This window comes from Mobula birostris, chromosome 23 (genome assembly GCF_030028105.1).
Source record: "Mobula birostris isolate sMobBir1 chromosome 23, sMobBir1.hap1, whole genome shotgun sequence".
NCBI lineage: Eukaryota > Metazoa > Chordata > Chondrichthyes > Myliobatiformes > Myliobatidae > Mobula > Mobula birostris.
The window spans coordinates 60,139,748-60,167,615 of NC_092392.1; the positions used below are offsets into that span (position 1 = coordinate 60,139,748).

The window sequence follows — 27,868 nt, forward strand, 5'->3', positions numbered from 1 at the left end:
CAGCCACTTGTGCCTCTGCTTTGAACGTAGTGAAACACGGAATCTGTGACAGAATGTATCTCCGGGGAATAAGGTACCTCGGGTTGGCCATTCATTGCATATTTAGCAGTTCTACTGGGTGAAAATAATACAGGCATATAATAGGTCAAATTCAAATGTACTTTTCTTTTGATGATCCCTTCCTCACCCTACATCAACCTCCAACTCTGCTACCTTTCCCCATCATTAAACTGACCCTTGCCTTGACCCTGCCTGGGACTTCTGCTCCTTACTTACCAACCGTGTATTTATTGTGTCTGCCAGCACCGACCGGTTACTATCCGTACCCGGTAGGTCCCGGGTCCCCGGCTGACACTGCCCGGGTGACGTCAGCCCCAAGCCCACGTGTCTCCCCCCCCACGCCTATACTGTATCGTGGCTGCTACGTCACGACGCCCACGCCTGCGCTGTGGCTCTCCACCCCATCATGGCGGAACAGGCGGCGAAGGCTGAGAGTGGAGGAGGCGGGGAGGGAGGAGGCCAGAAGGTGGCCGAAGCTCTGCACTTAGTGAACGGCGGCCCGTTGGAGAAGGACGACGAGGTGGCTGAGGAAAGCATCAAAAAGAAAAAGAAGAAGAAAAAGAAGGGCAAGGGTGGTAAGGCATGGCGCGGAAGGGGTGTAGGCCCTGCCGGCATGTGAGGCACTCGGAGCCGAGCGGCACTACTGTACTGCTCTGCCCTTTCCCTGATGTCGCAGTGGGCCCTGTAGCCGTAGTGTCCTTACGCTTCTGTGCCCAGTATGTGAAATCCTACCCTAGTGCACACTCACAGCACTTCCCCTCCTTCCCTCCCCCGTCTCGTCTTTTCAATCTACCCACTCTTTAAATGTGGAAGTTGCCACCGATAAAAAGCTTTACGACGTGGGAGCTCTTTTGAGAAAAGTAGGGACGTTCTTAAACAGTGTATAAGTTTAGATGGGCGGGGTGGTTGAAGGTTCGTGGTGCGTGAATATTGCCTCGGCGCAGCTGGGCCTCTTGTCTGTGTTGTAGGTATTAAGTAAAAGATGGAATAAGCTGAAAGCTCTCGTTTTTTACGCTACTGACCATTTACTGCGATTTTCAGAGTACGTCTCTGGTAAAAAGATTTATAACTAAAACCCTCTATTTCATCTAATCTTTGTCAGTTAAAATAAAATTGTAGTGTATAGGCTAGGTTGCTTTAAAGCTGACATAGTTGAGTCAATTTCATGTTCAGAAACCACGTTCAGATATGGCAGGGCCGGTTTTAAAGGCTTGCTACTTTTGAAGAGAGCTTTAAAAATGTCAATAAAGCTGAACAAAAATGAAATAATTTCTGCACATGTTGGAATTCTATAATAGAAAACAGCCAGTCGAAGTGAGTCATATGCAACAGGGTGAATAGAAAAGGCACTTGCAGTTTACACATTTATATATCTAAGTACACAATTAATCAATTACTTCTTTTACTTTCTCTTCTTATTCGAAACAGACCACTAAATACATACTACAATTTCCCTCTCCTTGTAGAAGTGGCAAGAGCAATTTTTTTGTTGCAATGGAAACTCGGGGAAGAATAAGACAGGACTTTCATAGTCTGCTGTGCTCACTTCCTTATATGGTTGGAAAATTTCAGATTCAAAAGCCAAGTTTGTGCCAGCTAGTTTACTTTCAGAGCAGGGGTGCTGTAGTTTGCTGCAATATTACAATCATTCAATTTTAAAGTGGATGTGACCCCTCCCTCTCCAAGCTTCTTCTATCATTTAATGAGATGATGGTTGTGTTGTTTACTACTCCCATTTACCCACAGTAACCTTTCATCCCAGCTTCATCAAGTGCTCTTTTACCACTGTAATAGTAATATTCCATCTCTGTTAAGAATGCCATTTTAATAGGGAATTACCAAAGATGCCTCATTTGCCTTTATCTGGGAATACACGTCTAGATTTACTTGCAAGAGAAAATATACTCTTCATATTCACCCTTCCCATGCCTCTCAATTTTGTTTCAATCATTGCCTCTCAAGTAGATGTAAGTCTTAACATACTGTAGCTTTCAAGGAAAGTGAACTACATCTCTGTTCTCTGAACTACATCTGATCTTACCTATAAAGATGGTTGTAATGAAGCTTAGTGTTTTTAATTGTATTTTCCTAGTAAGATTTTACAGTATTAATTGGAATATTGAGTGCTTTTGTTTCAGAGCATAAAATCTGCAAAGTATAAGATCGTATGAAATAAACTATAAACCAGTACATTTTTTCTGTCCTATTTCAAATTCTAAAAGGGGTTATTGTTGCTATAGATTACTGTATTTTATATGGGACATGATCTGAAATTGTAACTCACTGGAGTTCTAGTTCATTCTCATCATGGAACTGCAGTAAGCATTGAAATTTTTAAAATGGTTTACTGAAACCTGTTTCCAAACAATGAAATGTCTTAAATTTCTTCTGAAGCTTTTGGTTCTCTGTAAAGTGCCAGCATTTGCACTTGTAAGTATCAACAGGTTCAGGGCTAGATGGAAACTCCCAAACCTGATGTCAGGGTCCACTGGAGATTTCCTAGCATCATTCCGCAATTCCGCAGTGTTTTCCTTGTAAGGTTCCTCAGCTTTTGCCCTCTGCAATTTATGATCCTGCTTTTATATAAGAGAAATTTCCAAATCTCCTCAAGCTGGTAACGAAGTAGAGCATAGAGGCATATGAAATGACTGTGCTATAGATACGCATGGTGATTGGCATAGGCACAATGGGCTGAAGGGACTTCATCTATGTTGTACTATAACTAAGAAATTTGCTTTTTTTGAAGGAGGCCAAAATGAATACGAAAAGGAATCTGTGGGAGTTGATGATGCAACAAAACAGCTGGAAAAGCAGATGCTTGAAGACAAGGAGAAAGAAGAAGAAGGCGAAGAAGGCAAGTAAGCTGTGGAAGGAAAGGAACTTAACTGTGATTGCTTGTTTAATATATTACACTAAAGTGGAGCGCACCTGTTAATTTACCCAACAGAAGGAGATGGTGAAGGTGAAAGTTCCACAGCCAAGAAAAAGAAAAAGAAGAAAAAGAAGAAAGGACGTAAGTGGATTTTTGATGAATCTGACATGTTGCTGCAGCAGTACTATCAACTGGATGAGATATACATTGCACATACAGTACAAAGTCCATTTTATCTGAGCAGGCCAAGCATTTTGCTCTACTCCCTCCTTTATCTAACTTGAGAAACTCCTCTTCCCCTTTGCCTGTGTATGTGAAAAACAAAACTGCATTGGCTGCACACTTAAATTGCAGAACACTCTGCACGTCAGTCTGTGGAGAGAGAAACTGAATTAACATTTCAGGTTGAAGCAACACACAAAATGCGGGAGGAACTCAGCAGGCCGGGTAGCATCTATGGAAAAGAGTACCTATGGCCTGTTAGTTGCAGGCCACACCCTCAATTTGGCACAGATGAGTAAACTTCGCCTAGTAGCAAGCTGAATACTGGCCTGTCCCTTGCCTCTGGCCCCGACACCCTAAACATTCTTAAATTGGTCAAACAATGGCTTGTTCCTTACTCTTGGGCCTGGGCCTTGCCTCAGTTCTGACACTTTGAATCACCTCCAAGTCTGCTCTAGAAATAGCCAAAATACTAGCTAGTTCCCTGCTCTCGGGCATGGACCCTGTCACCTCAGTTTGGTCGTACACGCCGTGCTGCAACTGTCCTGCACCTTTGAGATTTCAATTCACACCACAAAAATGCCAGGTCGTACGGGCGGTTCAAAAGTTCAAGTCCAAACGGGAAGTTTGTACAATAGCGATTGGGCAATGCTTATTTACTAGAATATTGCCTGGAAATATTAAATGAGAGCTTCTCGTTGAACAGGAGTTTCTAGTGACTTCAAAACATGGTTAAAATTATGAGAATGTGTATATAGGAAAAGGACTTTATGCTGTAATCAAAAGGACTAAAACATCTTTCATCTAAGATTCTGTTTGCATCGGGGACATTATTTAGTCATAGTCATACTTTATTGATCCCGGGGGAAATTGGTTTTCGTTACAGTTGCACCATAAATAATAATAGAACCATAAATAGTTAAATAGTAATATGTAAATTATGCCAGTAAATTATGAAATAAGTCCAGGACCAGCCTATCGGCTCAGGGTGTCTGACCCTCCAAGGGAGGAGTTGTAAAGTTTGATGGCCACAGGCAGGAATGACTTCCTATGACGCTCTGTGCTGCATCTCGGTGGAATGAGTCTCTGGTTGAATGTACTCCTGTGCCCACCCAGTACATTATGTAGTGGATGGGAGACATTGACCAAGATGGCATGCAACTTAGACAGCATCCTCTTTTCAGACACCACAGTGAGAGAGTCCATTTCCATCCCCACAACATCACTGGCCTTACGAATGAGTTTGTTGTTTCTGTTGGTGTCTGCTACCCTCAGCCTGCTGCCCCAGCACACAACAGCAAACATGATAGCACTGGCCACCACAGACTTGTAGAACATCCTCAGCATCGTCTGGCAGATGTTAAAGGACCTCAGTCTCCTCAGGAAATAGAGACGGCTCTGACCCTTCTTGTAGACAGCCTCAGTGTTCTTTGACCAGTTCAGTTTATTGTCAGTTCGTATCCCCAGGTATTTGTAATCCTCCACCATGTCCACACTGACCCCCTGGATGGAAACGGGTCACCGGTACCTCAGCTGTCCTTGGGTCTACCACCAGCGTCTTAGTCTTTTTCACATTAAGCTGCAGATAATTCTGCTCACACCATGTGACAAAGTTTCCTACCGTAGCCCTGTACTCAGCCTCATCTCCCTTGCTGACGCATCCAACTATGGCAGAGTCATCCGAAAACTTCTGAAGATGACAAGACTCTGTGCAGTAGTTGAAGTCCGAGGTGTAAATGGTGAAGAGAAAGGGAGACAAGACAGTCCCCTGTGGAGCCCCAGTGCTGCTGATCACTCTGTCGGACACACAGTGTTGCAAGCACACGTACTGTGGTCTGCCAGTCAGGTAATCAAGAATCCATGATACCAGGGAAGCATCCACCTGCATCGCTGTCAGCTTCTCCCCCAGCAGAGCAGGGCGGATGGTGTTGAACGCACTGGAGGAGTCAAAAAACATGACCCTCACAGTGCTCGCTGGCTTGTCCAGGTGGGCGTAGACACGGTTCAGCAGGTAGATGATGGCATCCTCAACTCCTAGTCAGGGCTGGTAGGCGAACTGGAGGGGATCTAAGTGTGGCCTGACCATAGGCCGGAGCAGCTCCAGAACAAGTCTTTCCAGGGTCTACATGATGTGGGAGGTCAATGCCACCGGTCTGTAGTCATTGAGGCCACTGGGGCGCGGCATCTTCGGCACAGGGACGAGGCAGGACATCTTCCACAGTACAGGAACCCTCCGGAGCCTCAGGCTTAGGTTGAAGACATGGTGAAGTACTCCACATAGCTGAGGGGCACAGGCTTTGAGCACCCTGATACTGACACCATCCGGTCCTGCAGCCTTGCTTGGGTTGAGATGTTTCAGCTGTTTTCTCACCTGTTCAGCTGTGAAGCCCACCGTGGTGGTTTCGTGTGTGGAAGAGGTATAGTCATGAGAGCAGGGTGGGGGACTGTGAGGAGGGGTAGGAGGGGAGAGTGGAATATGTGTTGGTTGGGGGCCGACAACAGATGGCTCGTGGGGGATGGGCAGGGGCCACAATGTCAAATCTGTTAAAGAACAGGTTAAGTTCATTGGCCCTGTCCACTCTGCCTTCAGCTCCTCTTGCTAGTTTGCGGAAACCCAGTGATGTTCCTCATCCCCCTCCAGACCTCTGTCATGTTGTTCTGCTGGAGTTTCCACTCAGGCTTCCTCCTGTATCTGTCTTTAGCCTCCCTGACCCTGGCTTTCAGGGTCCTCTGTATTGCCCTCAGCTCCTCCCTATTTCCATCTCTAAACGCCCTCTTTTTAGCGTTCAGGATGTCCTTAATGTCCTTTGTTACCCATGGCTTGTCATTTGAATAACAAGGGACAGTTCTTGTCGGAACATTGCAGCCCACACAGAAGTTGATGTAATCAGTGATGCACTCTGTGAGCCCATCAATATCCTCTCCATGTGGCTCACAGACTGCCTGCCAGTCTGTCACCTCAAAACAACCCTGGAGCACCTCATAAGCCTCCTCCGACCATTTCCTCACTGTCCTCGAGGTTGCAGGTTTACTCTTCACCAGAGGCATGTAGCAGGGTTCTAGATGCACCAGGTTGTGATCTGACCTTCCCAGTGGGGGGGGGGGGCGTGGGGAGAGGAGCTGTATGCATCCTTAACGTTAGCGTACATCAAATGCAGAGTCCTCTCCCCTCTGGTTGTACAGCTCACATAGGGCGTGAAGTATTTAGAGGACTTTCACAGAGGAAGGCATGAGCAGAGTTTGGAACTGCAGCAAAGATGATCTGAGATTGAAGTCAATTTTAAATAGATGTTGAAAGAACTAGGAAAAAGGAGATAGAGTACTGATCCCTTGGAGGGTAGACACTGAAAGTGGCCTGTTTCAGCTAAGTATTGTTTCTGATTTGTGTCTTTTTCCACAAGAGTTGTTCCAACTTTGTAAAAAAAGGTTAAAACTAACTATCTTGTCGTAGTTAAAAGCTTGTTGAAATTCATAATTAATTTGTGATGCAGATGGACATATCTGTGGAGTTTGCTAAGCAATTCCGTTCTGGTTCATGTCAGACTAAACAGCAGATGGGCAGGTTGACAGAACCTTTCTGCTGAAGCAAAGCGAACATTTATTGTAGACAGTTAAATGCTTGCAAAAGAACCGACAGGCTCCGGGACAGCTTCTTCCACCAGGCTATCAGACTGATTAATTCATGCTGATACAATTGTATTTTTATGTTATATTGACTGTCCTGTTGTACATACTGTTTATTACAAATTACTATAAATCGCACATTTCACATTTAGACGGAGACGTAACAAAGATTTTTTTCTCCTCATGTATATGAAGGATGTAAGTAATAAAGTCAATTCAATTCAATGCTGCAGGATAGTTGCCTTGACTCTGATTAAAAATGACTGCTAAAAACCATATCTATAATCTTGGGTAAATTTTGGTAGTATAATTTGGCCAGAATTATGGTCCAAACCTATTCTGTGTCAAACCTTTCTTATCTCTCTACCTGTCATAACACTGAATTCCCAGTTTTTAACCAATTCTAAAAAGGTCACCCTTGCTTTTAAATTAACTTCTAGTTTTCCTTGGATTTCCACTCTATTTCCTGTCCAAGATTATTTCAGGTCTTGTGCAGTGCTGTCACCCAATTTCTAATTCCTTGAAGTTCTTCCTAAAACTGACATTTGTGACCGTGTTTTGATCTTACTAATTTGTCGTACTCTAGCTAGGCATCCACCTGTCTTAGGAGTACGGTGTAGTTCTGTGTCAAAGGTACTATTTAAATGTATGCTGTCAGTCTATGTTAAAATAAAATATATTTGAATTGGATGTTTTATCTCCAAAAAGATAGCATCATATTAAATGAGAAGCCCATGTTATTTAAGCTGCAGTTTTATTCTATAACCTGCTAAGTAATTCCTTGCCCTTGGTAAGATGTATAGTTAACTCACATTGCTACTTTTGTTTTCCTACAGAAAAACTGGTAGAGATGGTGAAATTACCTAAATAGATACAGTGGATTCAAGTTAATTAGGCTATTAATTAATTGGGGCATTGCTTATTTGGAACAGAAAAAGACTAATCAAATAGCTGGGATTCCCAGTTGCTTATTTGGCACACCATGCTGCTTAATTGCAACAGGAGACTTGCTGAATGGTTTCTGACTAGCATAAGGCATGTGCACTTGTGTGGATGTTAGACCATACTTAAAAGTTAAGTTTTTAAGTCGTGTCAGTTGCTTATTTTATTCAAAAAGCAGTGATTTTTGTCATTGACACTTGGCGAGAAATAAGCATCAAGACAATTCAGAACTGCTTTGCTCACTGCAGTGTCAAGCATTCAGGCTTGGAGATGCCAGAATGGCTGGCAGTGAAAATGAAATGATTGCATTACTATAAGTTAGGAACTACAAATAAATTGAAGATATCAACAATGATCTTCAAAGTTACAAGGAAAGTGAAGATTAGGAGAATGCAATCATTAACAGCTTTGTATGAAGGCAGTCCATTATCTAGATGTCTGCAGTGATTTTGTTCATTTACAGCCAATCAAAAGAATGTGCCAGTGTACACTGGCTGAATTCCTTCAATAACTATTAGGAAACTAAAACTGTACAATTTTATAGTACTGTAGTAGTATTGATTGCATTCTTATTTGTTCTGATTTTATTTAAATACATAATCAGTTACTCAGTTTGTCTTTTTTTAATACCTTTTTAACTGTCACCATAAAACTTTGGCTAATTTGGGAAGCCGTTTAATTGGGCCAAAATGTACTGGCCTGGAGTGTCCCAATTAACCAGAGTCCAATGTATTTAGAACCTGCTTAAATACACCATGGATATTGCTGAGTTTCCGGTGTGTTACTCTCATTTAGAGATTATGCACTTTTAGCCTTTGTTTCCATGTCACTGTCAACGTTGAGTCACTGTCCCTGTCAGGGGTCCCTTCCACCACTGTCACGGGTGGAAGGGGGAGTGGAAATACAAAGCAAGATGACAGAAATTTAAAATGTGAACTAAGATATTTGATGTCAAAATCAAGTTTAATATCTTGATACATAATCAAGCTACAAATTGCAATAAGTACTACAAAAAAATTAGTTCAAAAAAAAAGGGGGGAAAATAGTGAGGTAGTAGTGTTCATGAGTTCATTGTCCATTCATAATGGCGGAGAGGAAGAAGCTGAAATGTTGAGTGTGTGTGTCTTCAGGCTCCTATACCACCACCTTGATGGTAGTATTGAAAAGAGAGCCTGTCCTGGGTAATGGGGCCCTAATTATGGATGCCACGTTTTTGAGGCAAAACTTTTTGAATGTATCTTCGATACTGGAGAGGCTAGTTCCTGGGGATGGAGCTGGCTGAGTGTGCAACTTTCTGCAGCATGTGGGATGCATCTCCTGCAGAGCATAATAGATATTTGGAGCTCTCTTCTCAAAAGGCAGCTCAGGCTGAGGTTCAATTCAAAATTTTAAAGCTGAAATCAACATTTATTTGGGATTGTATGTGTGCAGAGGTAATGTAGGCATTGAAGTGACACACATTGGCTAAGATCTAACTAAATAATGGGGATGGACTTTACTATAATTCGGTGTTTGTTATAGTCACTAATCCTTGTCCTCAATGCTTTTATCAATGACAGCAAAAGTTCAGACCGATCCTCCTTCCATTCCCATTTGTGAGTTGTTTCCTTCTGGTGTATATCTTAAAGGACAGGAATGTGAATATCCACCATTACAGGATGGGTAAGTTCTTTTGCATTAGTATGTTGTATTGATTATTTCAATAGCACCACATTTTGTACTATTTTTGAAGGCCATCAGGATGGATGTTAATTAATGTATATAAGGCTTGGTTATTTACAATACTTGTGTTCTGCATTCCCAAGTTGAGTATCACTTATTATATACAATTTAATCTCCTTCAGTGTTTTCCTTACTCACCAGCCCTAAACATCTTTATAATGCGAGTTTCCTTTAAGCACCCTATTTCCAAAGAAATCTACTCTCAAATATTTGAGATTCTAGTGGTCGCTCATGCTTGGAGGTTTTGTTTTTAACCACCTAATTGTTACTGCTGTTGACATCTAATTCCCAGAACAAGAATAAAGGACATGCAAATGTAAATCCAAAATCTACTTCCTTAAAAATTTGTAAAAATAGGACGCAAGAATGCAGGTTTAAATCAGTGAAAGAAGCTCATAAAAGGACTAATTAACTCGAAAATTGATACTCAGATTCTTGCAAATGGGGAAAAAATGAATGTCACAGTGTGGTGGGGACTGTAGTACTTCTAATGGCTTATTGAATTGAATATGCCAGCTTTCATCAATATCATTCTTTTCCTCTGTGACCCTGTAGCCTAGTCTCTTGCATGCCAATCAACTTCTCCTGACTTTTCTTATCCTTCTCCTAAACAAGATGTAATTTACAGTATACTATCAAGTAGCTTGCCTTTGGGATGTGGAAAGAGCCTCGCACAGTCACAGGGTTGAATCCTAGTCCCAAGACCTGAAGCAGCAGCACTATCTGCGGTACTACTGTGCAGAGAATCAGGATGAGTGGGGATGGATTTGACTAGACAAATTACTCCTTGTGTGTAATATCTCATGCACTTGCCTCACTGTTTTAGGTAAATGCACTATGATGTACTCAGTGGTTGTCCTACCTTCTGTTCTACATCCTGAACTTCAGCTTGCAATCAGACTTCAGTCACTAGGTCACTCCAAGGACTGTCACATAATTGAGCTCATTGCTAGCTTTAATGGGATGGTGCTGGTCTCTTGGTCATCAGAACATCTATCAGTTATTGAAGATCGAAAGTAGAGTTTTCAGAAACTGAATATGTTAAGGAAATGCTTATTTTAAGATTACTCATTATGTTGAAAAATAAAGCTCCACATCCCTAAAACAATTTGTAAATATTCTGGAAACAAATTGTAAATAACTGCTTAATGACAAACACAGGGTACTGTTGTGGATACAGCAGATTCTGAGGTTGGGGGTTTTTTATGTAATTGGCAAGTAGCGTTTATTCTGGTCCTGACTGTCACTTCTCAGATAAACATTGCCCATCAAAATTTAGAGGTAGAGACACCAATCAGTCAGAAAACCACTCCAACTTATTGAACCTTTGAAACAGGTTCCTGTTTGAAGATTGAATTATTTGCCAAAATTGGGAAAGAATGTGTTGTCGAGCGGACAAATAGTCCATTTGGGTACATTATCATCGTCAGGTCTAGGTTGTTTAGACCTTCATTGTGTTTAATTGTATTTGCAGCCATGCACTGTATTTTGCTTGCAGTGGAGCAAGTATGCCATACTGTATGTACGTGAGCACATGTCACTGAGATAAACTCACGAGGCCATAAAGAGACCAAAGAGATGCTTTGGATTTGGGCAACTATATTGTAATATGGAAATTTAGTATCTGAAGTGGAGATTCTTAACATTATTTTGATGTGTTTTTCTTGCTCAGTACAGAATTAGCGTTCCACGATCTGAGAAATACATTGTATTTCTTCTGTGTTTAGAGAAATGAGGATAAGCATTAAAAATTCCAACTCATACGTGGGGCAATGAGCAGTATTCAGGAAACTTGTGTTTTGATTCGTAAGGTCTATGCAAGTATATTGGAAGCAACTTGTCTATTTTTATAAGGATTTGGAAGTTCTCTTAGATTTGCCTCTTAGTATTTCTTGACTTTGTTTTGGTGAGATTGATAACCTTTGCTCCTCTCACTTCTAACGTTAAGGCGTACTTCTGCGTGGCGCATGACTAGTGAGCAAAAGAAGGCATTAAATCAGGCCAGCGAGGAGATCTGGAATGATTTTAGACAAGCAGCTGAAGCTCACAGACAAGTTCGAAAATATGTTAGGAGCTGGCTCAAGCCGGGGATGACCATGATAGAGATCTGGTGAGTAAAATGTCATCACATATGAACTTGTTGATAAGCTGTGGGTGCAGCTAATTTGTTCAAGCAATGTGAACCTTGCTGATAAGGCTGACATGAGCTGTTCATTCCTAATTAGTCCCAAAGCTTTGGCTGCTAGACCACTAGAGAGGGTGGTGCCTTCAAATGTGAGTCTGGAGCGGGAAGCAGACCAAGAAAGGCAGACGTTTTTCAGAGACGTGTGTCTGATACTTTCATTATTACATTTAACGTATAACCTAATCATATTAGGTTGTTACAGATTTGAATTACTTAAGTTTACATATCCTGCCACTCTGGGAAGATTTGAATTTGACCCCAAAGATGTCCTTTCTTGAAGCATATTTGTGACATCTATATATTAGTTTTATGGTCATTGTTCATGGCACACAGTCAGGAGCAGCTTCTTCTCCTCTGCCATCCCTTCTAAGTGGGCATTGAACCCATGAACACCACCTCACTGCTTTTATTTGTTTTTGCACTACTTATTTCAACAGCTATTAATATTCATGATTACTGTCATTCAGTTTTATTTCTATATTTATCATGTATTGGAAAGTTAATAAATCCCACAACATGCTGCTGATATTAAATCTGGTTCTGGTTCTGATACTGGTTTGGCGCACAGATATATATAGGGTTGGTATTGTGTATGTGAAGCAATAGTTCATGCTCTGGTTATTGATTCATTAGCTTTATTACTACATTACCATGCCCTTCTGTTTCCTAAACTAAGAGCTGTCAATTTAGATTACACTTTAAATTTTGATTGAAATGATAGTGGAACAAGAAGTTAATCAGGTTGACATAAACTACGCTTGACTGGCTGTTCACTGGAAGCCGGGTTTAGGTTTCTGCAGCTGACTTTTGTTTCCATTTTGACTGGCTCTGCAAACAACATTATAAAATCATTTTATTTATTTTTAAAGTACACTTTACACTGTTATCCTTCAATTTAAATAGAAAAAAATGTCCTAAAATTCAGACAAAATTAGAACATACTAGATGAACAGTAGATTTGTTGGGCTGTTTGATCTTCTGGATAAGTCACAATATTTTTCTTTACATCTTTCAACCTGAATTTGCCGAGCTACTAGTAATTCATTGCAAAGTTGGGTAGCACATCTTTTGCAGACCAGGAGATGATATTAATGGCAAGCTTTCATTTCTACAGTGAAAAGCTTGAAGATTGCTCCCGTAAGTTGATCAAAGAGGATGGACTGAATGCTGGGTTGGCGTTTCCAACAGGCTGCTCACTGAACAACTGTGCAGCCCACTACACACCGAATGCAGGAGACCCAACTGTCCTACAGTATGATGATGTGTGCAAAATTGATTTTGGAACCCACATCAATGGTTAGTCTGGTTTTCTTGTAGCTGGACTTTCTAAAATGTTTGAGTTTCCTGCGATTTGATTTCACTAAATGCTTAATTTGACCTTTCTCTTTTACAGGCCATATTATTGACTGCGCTTTCACAGTTGCTTTTAACCCCAAATACGACAAGCTTATAGAAGCTGTTAGAGATGCCACTAATACTGGTATCAAGGTAAGTGATTTTAAAAAAAAGTTCTGTTCAACAGGTCAGGTGAGCTAGTGGTATAATAGTGTTCACATTTGAGGCTACACAGTAGTAGAGGAGTTAACATAATACTGTTAAAGTGCCGATAACTTGGGTTCAGTTCTGCCACTGTCTGTTAGGAGTATATATTATCCCCATGACTTTTTGGATTTCCTCCAGGCGCTTCAGTTTCCTCCAACATATCAAAGATGTGGGTAGTGGGTGTAATTGGGCGGCATGGGCTAGTTGGGTCGGAAGGACCTGTTACTGTACTATATGTAAATAATTTTTAAAAATCTTGTGTCCTTTGAAGAGGATTTGAGTACAGGAGCAAGGACACCTTGCTGCAGTTGTACCATCTTGCTTTGGTTTCCTTATCCGAGGAAGGATGTTCTTGCTGTGAGAAAGAGCAGTGTAGGTCTTCGAGATTAATTCCAAACATGGCAGGACTGGGAAGAGATGAGCTCTGTTAGGTCTGTAGTCATAGTCTAGCAGAACTAGAGGGATCTCATGCCATCACCGATCAGGGTTCGATTCCTGCCAGTATTTGTAAGGAGTTGGACATTCTTCCCATGACTGGGGGTTTTCTTTAGGTGCTCCGGTTTCCTGCCGTGCTCCAGGGGAATGCATGTTAGGATAGTAATTTTGTGGGCACACTGAGTTGGCACAAGAAGCGTGGCAACTTCCAGCACGATCCTCAGGCTATGTTGGTCGTTACCACAAAATAATGCATTTCACTGTGACTTATTGTACATGTGACAAAGCTAATCTTTTATCTTTTTTTAATTAATGGGTTTAAACAGATAAGATAGAGTATGTTCCCAGTGGCTGGAGAGTCAAGATCAAGGAGTCACCCAGTCCCCAGCAGGAAAGATTTATTTTCATTCAAAGGGTAATGAATCCATGGAATTCTCTATCACAGGAATTGGAGGCTATCATTATATATAGTATAGGGAGTAGATAGTTTAATTCGTGAAGGGGAAGAAATGATAAAGATGGTCAACATGATTGCACTGAATGCTGGAGCAGGTCTGATGAGCCGAATGACCTCTTTCTGTTCCTATATTTTTGTGCTGCAAATATTTTCCACAGACCAATCTTTTAAAGTCTTATCCATCAACCTACCTTGGCTTCCCTGGGGTATTCAGTTCCATTTAAATTACCTATGGCATTGCCTTGGCTATTTGATGGATTAAAGGCAGGAAATCTTCCCCTTGTCCTTCTCCATATTCCTGAGGATGTGTAGACCATGTGCAAATCCCAGAAAGGGAAAAGTCCCCTAATTTGTGGAGATAATTGGCAAGTGTCATTAGTGAACTGATGAGAAATCAAAAAGACAGTTTACAGTCTCCATTTGGAAAATAGGACCTAAGAAATAAAGGTGAAAACACACCTCCACTTGCTCTGTTGTTCATGGACAATCTTTTATTTTAGGGTTACTTTCTTGCATAATCCCTATATCCTTCAATATCAGACATTCCACAGATGTTTGAATATGAAGTAGAAACCAACTGTTAGAGGAACTTGGATGGGGGGTTAGGTTTTGAAGCTCTGTAGGGGATGGAAGGGAAGGAATTGTCAATGTTTTGGGTCAGGAGCCTGCATTAGAAAGTTCCCCACATGTCACCTGACATGTTTACTGTTTCCAGCATTTCAGATTTCTATCAGATGTGGGTCCCCTCCACCCCCCCAAATGATATCCTGTTATTGGTGGAGTTGTTATGGAATCTGGATTGTGCCAGGAATCTGCAGCCAAGCTTCTCTGAAACAGCTTGAGCCATTCAAGCATTGTATTTGATAGAAGTCTGATGCTTTCATCTGCCATTAATCTGAATGATTCTTTTATTTTAGAATGCAGGAATTGATGTTCGCCTGTGTGACATTGGGGAATCCATTCAGGAAGTCATGGAATCTTATGAAGTAGAAATTGATGGCAAAACATACCAAGGTATCGGTTAAATATATGGTTTGAGTGTAGAGTTGTGGAGAGGTAGAGCATGGAAATATATCTTTTAGCCCACTGAGTCTGTGTTGACCATCAAGTACTTTTTTTTAATACCCTGCCATTTGGTTCCTCTGATACTTCTGTTGAAGTGACTTGTTGCTGATAATAACATGCACACTCTTGACTGAAACATTGTCTTTGTTTTACTTGTGCAAAGGAGTACAGCATGGGCCCTTGTCACCCACACTGTTCTCATCTCTGAACAGAATTGGTTTATCAGTGACAGATATTGATCATTGTACATTGTATATGTTTCAATTCCTTACTCGTAAGATCAATCGCTATTTACAATAGAGGTGTTCATTCGAAACTTTGAAAAGCTAGCCAATCATATTTTGAAGTTAGTGAAGACAATAGAGCCTTAGTTTTGGGTATGTTTCACATCCTCAGTTACTTTAATCTCGTATGTCTCTGGCACCCCATTGTAAAGGGATGCTACACCTCAGAGACCTTTCTTGAGAAGTCTCACCACAAAGGTCTCACTCGCCTGGCCTGAGTGCAGATTGCTGCAGTCAGTCCAGCCTGTCTCATCTGTAGTAAGCAAAGGTATCTCCAGCATCTCATTTGACTAAAACTGCCTCAGGCTATCTATCCTTGCCTTACTGCAACTTGCACACTCCATGAACTCAGCCCCATACTCCCAGGTTCTACCATTCACCAACATGCTAATTTGTAGTGCCCAGTTATTACCAGCCCACACATTCTTGAGCTGTAGAAAGAAATGGGAGCATGTGGAAGAAATTCGCATGATCATGGAGAACCTGCATACTCCACATAGACAGGGTTTGCAATCAGGTCACTGTCTATGTTAGGCTGTTTGACTTTGATACTTTCCTTCCTTGGATTCTCCTTTTTATTTTTATATTCACTAGAAGCCCACTAACAAAGGGCTATCTGCCTGCTTCCTCCCATTCTGCAAGGATTCCATTTCATTCTCCTGTTTCCCAATCTCTTGTTTCTCTCTGCTGCCTTCTTCCAATGTCTTTCTCCTCAACATTAGATTCCATCTGCTGAGGTTGTCAAGGCTGCAAACTCCATTTGCTGCTCTTCTCATCTTGTCTTCTCATCCTGCTCTCAGAACTATAGTAGTTCATATTTGCCTTCCATCGCAACAGAATTCGGCAGTTGCCAACATCTTCAATGTGATGTCTTCCCCATCCTCCTCTCCCTCGTTACAAAACTGTTTCTCCAGGATGGTTTGATCCACTCTTCCATTTCCCATGGGACCTTCACATGAAACTTCAAAGTATGCAGGTGAATGTGGAACTTGTTGCCACAGAAGGCTGTTGGTGGCAAAATCATTGGGTGTATTTAAGCTAGAGATTGATAGGTTCTTGATTGGTAAAGGAATTAAGGGTTACGAGGAGAAGGCAACTGATCAGAGTTTTTAAAAAGCTCATTAAAAATTAATGATTGAATAATAGAAAACATAGAAAATAGGTGCAGGAGTAGGCCATTCGGCCCTTCAAGCCTGCACCGCCATTTATTATGATCATGGCTGATCATCAAACTCAGAACCCTGCCCGAGCCTTCCCTCCATACCCACTGATCCCCGTGGCCACAAGGGCCATATCTAACTCCCTCTTAAATATAGCTAATGAACTGGCCTCAACTGTTTCCTGTGGCAGAGAATTCCACAGATTCACCACTCTCTGTGTGAAGAAGTTTTTCCTAATCTCGGCCCTAAAAGGCTTCCCCTTTATCCTCAAACTGTGACCCCTCGTTCTGGACTTCCCCAACATCGGGAACAATCTTCCTGCATCTAGCCTGTCCAATCCCTTTAGGATTTTATACGTTTCAATCAGATCCCCCCCTCAATCTTCTAAATTCCAACGAGTACAAGCCCAGTTCATCCAGTCTTTCTTCATATGAAAGTCCTGCCATCCCAGGAATCAATCTGGTGAACCTTCTTTGTACTCCCTCTATGGCAAGGATGTCTTTCCTCAGATTAGGGGACCAAAACTGCACACAATACTCCAGGTGTGGTCTCACCAAGGCCTTGTACAACTGCAGTAGTACCTCCCTGCTCCTGTACTCGAATCCTCTCGCTATAAATGCCAGCACACCATTCGCCTTTTTCACCGCCTGCTGTACCTGCATGCCCACTTTCAATGACTGGTGTATAATGACACCCAGGTCTCGTTGCACCTCCCCTTTTCCTAATCGGCCACCATTCAGATAATCTGTTTTCCTATTTTTGCCACCAAAGTGGATAAATTCACATTTATCCACATTAAATTGCATCTGCCATGAATTTGCCCAGTCACCCAACCTATCCAAGTCACTCTGCATCCTCTTAGCATTCTCCTAACAGCTAACACTGCCACCCAGCTTCGTGTCATCCGCAAACTTGGAGATGCTGCATTTAATTCCCTCATCCAAGTCATTAATATATATTGTAAACAACTGGGGTCCCAGCACTGAGCCTTGCGGTACCCCACTAGTCACTGCCTGCCATTCTGAAAAGGTCCCGTTTATTTCCACTCTTTGCTTCCTGTCTGCTAACCAATTCTCTATCCACATCAATACCGTGTGCTTTAAGTTTGCACACTAATCTCCTGTGTGGGACCTTGTCAAAAGCCTTTTGAAAATCCAAATATACCACATCCACTGGTTCTCCCCTATCCACTCTACTAGTTACATCCTCAAAAAATTCTATGAGATTCGTCAGACATGATTTTCCTTTCACAAATCCACGCTGACTTTGTCCGATGATTTCACCGCAGACTCGATGGACTGAATGGCAGATTTCTGCTCCAATATATTATGGTCATACCATCTTAATAGGTCATCTACCCACTGGCCTTTTTCTCTTAAAACATCGTCACCTGCCTTCTAGCCTACCTTCATCAATTTTCTCTCACTCCTCCTGTCCCCACAGCACCAAATGTATCTTTTTTTTCTCTACATCATTATACCTATTTCTCTCAAATTATTCCCAGATCTCGTGAAAGGTCACCAACCTGAAATGTTAATGCTGTTCTTCTCTTCACAGATGCTTCCTGACGTGCTGATTTCCAGCATCTTGGTTTTAGTTATGTTAAATTGGCTGAGTATTTAGAATAGCATAGGAACCCTTTTTCCCACCATCTAATTGGTGGCATTGAGGCAAGTTGAATCCTTCAACTATACTAGAGCAGGTGTCAACCCATGGGATCGTACTTCAGCAACTCTGAGCTCCTCTCAGTGTTTTGAATTGTTCTTAATGTTTGGCTAATATATTGTTTTCAAAGGTGTATCGCATTACCCTTGCAAAGATTTTGTACTTTAGACCGTCATCTTCTATGAAGTTCATTCTCACTTTTTTTTTTATCTTAACAGTAAAACCAATCCGCAACCTAAATGGACATTCTATTGGACAATACAGAATACATGCAGGGAAAACAGTTCCAATTGTCAAAGGTGGTGAAGCAACCAGAATGGAGGTGAAGTTCAAGTTTATTCTTCATTCATTTTCTCAGCGTACTAGATTAAGTTGGTAATCATCTGATAAGTTACCCCCATTACACCTTAAGGTTATTTTATTTCTAGGCAAGTGGGCTTAAGAACCCTGCAGAACAATCCAACCCATGTATTGGTGGGCAGCCTGGAGTTATGGTACCAGCTGCTGGAACAGGCCGTCGGGGAAAAAATGTGATTTTTCATTGAAAAGTGAAATGGGATGTTCCGTTGAAATGAGTTGTGGGTTGAATAGTCTCTGGCAGGAGACTTTGGTTTTGGAGTGAAACTGGCACTGTTGCTTTTTTGTTACTTTGGCTCGAAACCCCCCAAAACCCTCCCAGCAATAACAGATTAATAAGGGTTGGATGAAAAATCAAAAGAAAGAACTATTTCAGTAGAAGACAGTACTAGGAAACTGATAGGGTTGAAGGTAAATAAATCCTTGGGACCAGTGGATTGAAGTCCTGGGTTCTAATGAAAGTGACTGCAACCATGGTTATCATTTGTCAAGATTCCCTAGTTCTGAAGTCAGAGGATTTACAAATATAAGAACTGCAAATACGAAAGCATTGTTTAAGAAGGTAGGAAACTATAGCCTAATGTCTGTCATTGTGAGAATCATGGAAACCATTATTAAGGCATTGCAGGTAGTTCAGCTATAATGCGCATTTCCATAATGTGAATTTGTTATGTGATTGATGGGTTAGGAAGCTCTACTTGAATCACACAGGCTGCATTGATTATAGTGCTATTGGGAAAACCTGTTTAAATCTGTCCTTTACTACAACCTATAATGCTACTTTCCATAATGTGGTGTTTCTTAGGAGTGTACCTGTTTTGTCACAGTTGAGCTATCTGTACAAGAAAGTCATGGACAGTTAAGCAGAGCCAGCATTAAATACCAAGAAATCAACATGTATAGGTTTAGAATGTTAGTATTTATCTTTAAATAACAACTTAATCATTGGTAAAGCTCTTTTTAAAAAAAAAAGGTATTTAAGCTTCATACAGGTATCACCTGATAGTTTCTTTGGGTTATCACTCACGGGCAACCTCAAAGTGTTCCTTGACTGCCATAAGAATTTGAATGAATTTCATCTATTTTGCCAAATTAATACCAATTCTTTTTGTAAGAATGGCATTAGAGGGGTGCATAAGGGTGCACAGCTTGCTCTGTTTCCAGGTTTACTGGGAGACATGGGTATTTTAAGAAAACACCAGCTCAAAGTTACTTATATGAGACAGAACCCCATGCCTTCTCGGGTATCACATGGACTGAAGCATATTGCTGGAAAAGGCTGCTTCCCCACACAAAGACTGTTAGATTCTACTGCCACATTATAGCAAGGGACCAAGTGTGTTGGTGAGCGGGCAGAAGAACTCCCACCTAAAATGCCCATAAACTGATGGTTCAAGACATGTAAATAGACATCAAGGGGAGAAGAAAACCAGAGGACATGGGTTAAGGGTGAGGGGGGAAAAGTTTAAAGGGAACATTAGGGGGGGCTTCTTCACACAGAGAGTGGTGGGAATATGGTATGAGCTGCCAGACGAGGTGGTAAATGCGGGTTCTTTTTTAACATTTAAGAATAAATTGGACAGATACATGGATGGGAGGTGTATGGAGGGATATGGTCCGTGTGCAGGTCAGTGGGACTAGGCAGAAAATGGTTCGGCACAGCCAAGAAGGGCCAAAAAGCCTGTTTCTGTGCTGTAGTTTCTATGGTTTTCTAAATTGAAATAAGTAATGTCCACATGGTTGGGATTCATACATTCATGTGGGGTGTTGGAGAAACCCTGTAGGTTCTAATCTAGGGGTGTTGGGGAAGCAACATAAAAACAAGTCCACCTTTAGTGTGTGTTTGTGACGGGAAAAGAAGGCAGACACAGACTGTTCTACTTGCTGTCTATTTACTGTACTTACAGAAGTGATTCAGGGTAACTAAATCCGAGGGAGTAATCCAATACCCAAAATCGACAATACGAAAACACAGGTCAACACCGAGACTACAAGTCTGTTAATACAGAAACTAGTGCGATTCTTGAACTGTTGATTCTCTCCAGCAGCACTCTCTTTTGCTTCCGGGATGCCGGCTTCTTTAAATTACGCTCTCCAAATTGCGAATGAAGCACTCCTGACCAGGAGGCAGGTCCAGCAGTGCTCTAAATTGAGATTTATGGCGGCTCGGCAGGAAAGCTGGACAGAGAGAGAAAGAGAACAGAAAAAACATGGCTGTGCAGTGTGCACACACGTAACTTGGTGAGAGTTGTCATTTGACTGTAGTCATTGAGATTTAAATTTTAGATATCTTATGTTTTTATTCACTTAGGAAGGAGAAGTATATGCAATAGAGACATTTGGGAGCACAGGGAAAGGAGTTGTTCACGATGACATGGACTGTTCACATTATATGAAGAACTTTGATGTTGGCCATGTACCAATAAGGTAAATCTGTTAATCAGAATCGGTTTTAATATCACCAGCATATGTCATGAAATTTAATGTTCGGCAGCAGTAATCCATTAGAATACATAAAAGCTGTGAATTACAGTAAGTAAATATACTGTATATAGATATCACTCCTTGAAGGTATTCTGGATGCTGGGGAGGCCAGTACTTACGATGGAACTTCATGCAACTTATTTTGATCTTGTACATTGCCCCCCCCCCCCCCCCCCCCCCCCCCCCGGGCCATGCAGCCAGTTAAGATGTTCTCCACGGTTAATCTGTAGAAATTTGCATACTTAAACTCCTCATGAAATATAGCTGCTCTCTTGCCTTCTTTGTAATTGCATTGATATGTTGGGCCCAGGATAGACCCTTAGAGATGAACTTGAAATTGTTCACTCTTTCAATTTCCGACCCCTCTAAGGACCTGCGCGTGTTCACTCGTATTACCCTTTCTGAAGTCCACAATCAATTCTTTGGTCTTGGTGACATTGAGTGCAAGGTTTTTGCTGTGACATCCTGTACATCTTTTCATCTCCATCTGAAATTCTACCGATAATAGTTGTGTCGTCAGCAACTTTATAGATAGCATTTGAGCTATGCCTAGCCACACAGCCATGGGTGTAGAGGGAGTACAGCAGTGGGCTAAGCACACACCCCTAAGGTGCACCAGTGTTGATTATCTGAGGTGGAGATGTTATTTTGGATTTGCACAGACTGTTCTTCCATTGAGGAAGTCAAGGATCCAGTTGCAGAGGGAGGTAGAGGCCAGGTTTTGGAGCTTTTTGATCAGACCTGTAGGAATGATTGTATTAAATACTGAGCTGTAGTCAATAGACAGCAGCCTGACGTAAGTATTAGTGTTGTCCAGGTGAACCAAGGCTGTATGAAGAGCCAATGAGGTCGCATCTGCTGTACCGTGGCAATAGGCAAATTGCAATGGTTCCAGGTCCTTGCTGAGAAGGGAGTTCATTCTAGCCATAACCAACTTGTCAAAGCCATCACTGTAGATGTGAGTGCTACTGCACGATAGTGTTGAGGCAGCTCGCCCTGCTGCTCGTAGGCACAGGTACGATTGTTGCCCTTTTGAAGCAGGTGGGAACTTCCAACAGTAGCAATGAGAGATTGAAAATGTCTTTGGGCATATTTGCCATTTGTTTGGCACAGGTTTTCAAAGCCCTACCAGGTACCCCACCGAGGCCTGTCACCTTGCGAGCTCACTCTCTCGAAAGACGATCTGACATTGTCCTACGAGACAGTGATCACAGGTTCACTGTTTATTGCAGGGATCCTCAGCTGTTAAATTTTGGTGTTGACAGACAAAATTAATTGCTGACCATGGTTAATTGACTTCCAAAAACAAAATCTTTGTATCCCATGGAACTGTAATTACATGTCAGGCCATTGACATTTATCTTAAGTCTTCCATTTTTCTGTTGGATCGTTTAGAAATGACCTACTAATGTTGGCTGTGCAGTAATAATCAACTGGTGATTTATCATTAAATATTAAAAGTATGAGCGTGTTCATCTGATTTGATTTATACTGATTTGATTTATAAACCAAAGAATCTATTTTTCAGTTGCAGAGCGGTCCAGCACAATTTGCTCAAAATTGGTCAGTCACTGCAAATGACTGGAATGTTAAGCATCCAGGTTGACCTCCAGCTTCTATCCACTCCAGCTGACAGTGGCTGAGACCAATGAATTAATCACTTTTGAATTTTCCAATAATTATATACTTCATTGGGCTTTGGAAGGGGCTGTTAATAAGGTGCAAGAGCATGGGTGAAAGCTAATAAGTTCATCCATGTTATTACAATTGTGGTTGTTAGATAATTTTGTATTATCACAAATAATGAACTGAAAGTTATCACAGTTCAACACAAATCTCAATGTAAAAAATATGCTTGAAAAAAATTTCAGAAATCCCCGATAACGTTGGTTTTATGGCAGCTTAATTTTCAGCAAGATAGGAATTTAAGTGGAAATTTTGGGGCTGAATGAATAACAGTATTAAAACTAGTCTATTTGCACCTATATCTCAGACTGTGCTGTAGAGAGAAAGCTTTGAATTTGACAGTGAAGAGTTTGAAGTGCTGGCTGATGATCTCTGCTGTTAATTTGTTACTGAATGACTTACAGCTTGATGGTGAACAATTGCTTCAGTTTTGTCCAGTGATTCTGAATTGATTTGACAAACTTGCAAATTAAGCAAATTATTCAGAATTGTTTGTTTTTTGTTGTTCAGACTTCCACGAGCAAAGCATCTCCTGAATGTTATCAATGAGAACTTTGGGACACTTGCCTTTTGCCGTCGATGGCTAGACCGTTTGGGTGAGAGCAAATACCTCATGGCCTTGAAGAACCTGTGTGATCTGGGGATAGTAGATCCATACCCTCCACTGTGCGACATCAAAGGCTCGTACACAGCACAGTTTGAACACACAATCTTGCTTCGCCCAACGTGTAAAGAAGTCGTGAGCCGTGGGGACGATTATTGACCATGAACATCACCTGGCTTTGTTGTGCTGAGAGGCTGTGTGAATGGTTTCACCTTCAAAGTTCTCCCACCTCTTTGTTTTAGTAATGGACTGGGTGTTTGCCATGTTTTAGAGAGGGTGGCAATAGGGAGAAGGAGCAGCTTGTATTTCCACCCATCACACAAATTTTTAATAAAACATTTCTGATGTCTAGGAACTTTGTTATATTGATGGGATCTTCTCCTTAACACTGATGGATTAATAGAATGCAATTGAAATACAGGCATTGGAGCAGAATATGATATCTCCCCCATTAAACTGTCTGCTGCTAGAATGATTAAAACTGTAATTTGGTACTGGCATTTCAGGAGAGTGGGATGCTGCTTGCTGTAGAATCTCAACTCTAGCAGAGAGTTCTACTAATATTTCCCAGAGGCTGTTATAATATAATTTAACTGTTGTGTCAGTACCTGCACACTCAATTGTCTTCTAAATTTCCTGGCAAAGAATTTAATAAAAATAAAGATTAACTTCCATAGTGAGTGACATTTGCCGGCTTAACATCTTATGTGGAAGGTGAAGTGACCCAGATAAAGAAACAGAGCAACTTAGTTTTGTCATTGATCATTTATTTTTAATAAACATTTGTTCAACTGCCCTAAGACAAATCATGACCTCGGGCTGGATTGGCACCACCTATCAAATTCACAACCTGTTCATGCGGCACAAGAGATTTGTAACTCACCAGTCCAATTCCTATTAACTTGAAGAAGTTTAGCTCGTCATTTCACTCTTACTGACTCAAGGCTGGGTTTGGACTGTAGTGCCATGGCCAAGGCTCCAGACCACTGAGAATGGTCAAATCTAATGCTTTGAGTTGGATATAATGTAGTTACGAAGTACTGAGAGTTTGATATTTATAAGCACTAGCTCAATTAAAATCAAACTGCCCTAACACTTAAGCAACACAATGTTGGAGGAAGTCAGCAGCATCTATGGAGGGAAATAAACAGTTGGTGTTTTGTGCTGAGCCCTTTCATCAGAACTAGAGTCCTGATGAAAGGTCATGGCCCAAAACATCAACTGTTTTTTTCCCTCCATAGATGCTGTCTGACTTGTTGAGCTCTTATAGTTTGTATGTGTTGTTTAAGATTTCCAGCATCTGCAGAATTTCATTTGTGTCTAATTTTCCAGAGTGGATTGTGTGAGCTTTGACAACTTGTAGAGAAAATAGCCATCAGGTCTTCTACAGATCGGTGGCAAATTGCAGTCTGCACTTGGAAGTCTAACTAAATGGTGTAAGTGAAGTAAAAGAACAGATTTACCTTGTAGCTTTCGTGCACTTAATCTTTTATTGGACTTTTGTGTTACAAATAGTGCATTAATATGTGGAAATTAAAAGATTGCATTTTGTTCATTATCTTTCGGACCTATCCCAGCAGCTGCTCAATTAGATAGTGGACTCTAATTTAGAAGACAAAGTTCAAGCCTTTCCTCAGGGAACTCAGAATATAAACCACACGTCATGCTGTTTAGGGTGGATAATTGTTAGTGGATTGCCTCATTGAGAACAATATGGAAGCATTTAAGATGGTAGGAATTTTGTGTGGTTTTAGTCTCATATAAGTATGGATGTACTTTATTGAAAGTGCTGAACATAGAACCTAACAACATAGTTGGCCCACAATGTTGTGTCAACCTTTTAAATTAAAGATCAATCTAAGCCTTCCATTTTTTATCATCGTGCCTGCCTCTGGTCCCTGAACTTCCCTCCAATCACCCCAAAATTATGCCTTCTCCTTTTAGCCATTTCACCCTGGCTTTCCACTCAATCTATGCCTCTTATCATCTTATACACCTCTATCAAGTTATCTCTCATTCTCCTTTGCTCCAAAGAGAAAAGCCCAAGCTAACTCGACCTTTTCCCCAAAAGGCATGCTCCCTAATCCAGGCAACATTCTGGTAAATTTTTGCATCCTCAGTAAAACTTCACATCCTTTCTATAATGAAACAATCAGAAGTGTACCCAATCCTCTCAAGTGTTGACTAACCAGGGTTTTATAGATTTGCAACATTTCCTCATGACTCTAACTCGATCTCCCAACTAATGAAGATCAACAAACCATATATCCTATCAACTTGCGTGACAACTTTAAGGAATCTATGGCCGTGGATCACCTGTTCCTCCACACTGTCAGGAGTCCTGCCATTAACCCTGCATTTTGCCTTCAAATTTGACTTTACAAAGTTAATCACTTCATACTTTTCCCAGGTTGAACTGCCACTTCTCAGCCCACCTCTGCATCCTGTAAATGTCCTCATCCAATTCATTTATAAAGACCAGAGTTGGGTGGGGGCAAGGTCCCAGAACAGCCCTGGGGACAATATTTCAGCAGAATATACTCCAACTACTACCACCCTCTGCATTCTATATGCATACCAATTCCGTATCCACCTAGCCAAGTTTCTCTGGAACCCAGGCTTCATTTATCCTTGCAAGTGGAACACGTGCTACACCTACCCCTACACCACCTCCTACCATTCAGGGCCCCAAACAGTCCCTCCAGGTGAGGCTCCCAGTGTATATCAGTGAGACCCAACATTGATTAGGAGATTGCTTTGCCGAGCACCTACAGAGGTCTGACAGAAAAAGCAGTACCTTCCAGTGGGTTCTGCATATGAATTCATCAGCAATACTGGAGGTCTCCCTGCTTTCCCATACTGGAGGTCTCCCTGCTTTCCCACATCCTGCAAGAGGACCATTCAATTACTCTGCCTAGCATCCTTACTGTAAAATTGCCTTCACCCAAATAAGTACTTTCCCACACCATCTACTTCTATTCCCCCCAGGCAACAAGTTTATGGTCACTATCTTTGAAATGCTCAGCCACTGAGAGACCTGACAGCTTTCATTGCCTAGTACCATATTCAGTATGGCCTCTCCTTTAGTCAGCTTGTCTACATATTGAGTTGGGAACTCTTTCTGGACGCCTAAAAATTCCATCCAATCTAAACTTTTTGCATTAAGCAGGTACCAATCGATATTAGAGAAGTTGAAGTCACACATGACAACAACTTATTTTTGCACCTTTCCAAAATTTACCTCCCGATCTGTGCCTCTGGGGTAGTCAACAGAATATTCCCAATGAAGTGATAGCTCCCTTCCTGTTTCTGATTTCCACCCACACTCATACAGTAGACAAGCCCTCCATGATGTCCTCCCTTTCTGCAGTTGTGATGTTATCTGATCAGCAATACCACCTCCCCACCTCTTTTACCTCTTGTCCTGTTCCTTTTGAAACATCTGAACCCCAGAACTTTCAGCAATCATTCCTGCTCCACATACTTGCCTCCAATCACCTTAAAATTATGCCTCCTCTTATTAGCCTTTTCTGCCCTAGGAAAAATTTCTCTGGCTACCCTCTTGTTCCATGCCTCTTAATCACCTTGAACCCCCATATCAAGTCACCTCTCCTCTTCTCCAAAGCAAAAGACCCCAGCTCGCTCATAACCTGGATTTCAAAATTTCAGATCATATGCACCAGGGATTTATAACCACAAAATTATCGAGATTTGTGCTGAAATCTGTTGCCTTGCAGTTAAATATGGGTAGCTATCATGTTGATGCAATAATATTTGCATCATTCTTGAGTATTAATAGAGTTCTCTTCCCGAGGAAACTGCCATCGTTTTTAACCAAATGGCTCTAGCCAGATTGTATGCATGATCACATTTTGTTCAACTCACATTTTCATAGTTGCTGTATTGAAAACGTTGAGTATTGTGCAGAACCACAGTGGCCTGAAGCTGGAGAGGTAATAAACTGAATTTAGTTATGGTCAGGCAACTCCATGCACATAAATATTCTCCTGGTCCACTAGCTACGGTTCCAGTTTCTCTTCCTGGCTCACTCAGGTTGACTTTTGTTGGTAACCTCACATCATTTAATTTGGGGGTGTGGCACTGTTGCTCAGAGATAGTGTCACGGCTGCAGAATAGGAGGAGTCGTGGAGGGATTGTCTACGGAGTCTCTGTGGGTGGAAGTTAGGAACAGGAAGGGGTCAATAACTCTACTGGGTGTTTTTTTATAGACGACCCCATAGTAACAGGGACAGTGAAGAGCTGATAGGGAAACAGATTCTGAAAAGGTGTAATAACAGCAGGGTTGTCACGGTGGGAGACTTTAATTTCCTAAATATCGATTGGCATCTCCCGAGAGTGAGGGGTTTAGATGGGGTAGAGTTTGTTAGGTGTGTTCAGTAAGGTTTTTTGACACAATATGTAGATAAGCCTACAAGAGGAGAGGCTGTACTTGATCTGGTATTGGGAAATGAACTTGGTCAGGTGTCAGATCTCTCAGTGGG

General features: G+C 41.5%; 1 protein-coding gene across 2 annotated transcripts; it reads left to right on the top strand.

Annotated features, from left to right (window-relative positions):
• The first annotated feature begins 437 nt into the window (after positions 1-437).
• metap2a (methionyl aminopeptidase 2a) lies at positions 438-23,717 on the top strand. Of its 2 annotated transcripts, none has more exons than XM_072241675.1 (11): positions 438-635; positions 2,807-2,914; positions 3,008-3,073; positions 9,280-9,382; positions 11,391-11,552; positions 12,742-12,923; positions 13,021-13,115; positions 14,979-15,075; positions 18,454-18,557; positions 20,904-21,019; positions 23,273-23,717. In XM_072241675.1, exons 1-11 carry the CDS (start codon positions 467-469, stop codon positions 23,523-23,525), a joined length of 1,455 nt encoding a protein of 484 aa, XP_072097776.1. In that variant the 5' UTR covers positions 438-466; the 3' UTR covers positions 23,526-23,717. The 2 variants fall into 2 exon arrangements, with proteins under 2 accessions (XP_072097776.1, XP_072097777.1); XM_072241676.1 differs by having other exon boundaries at positions 438-632.
• The last annotated feature ends 4,151 nt before the right edge of the window (positions 23,718-27,868 follow it).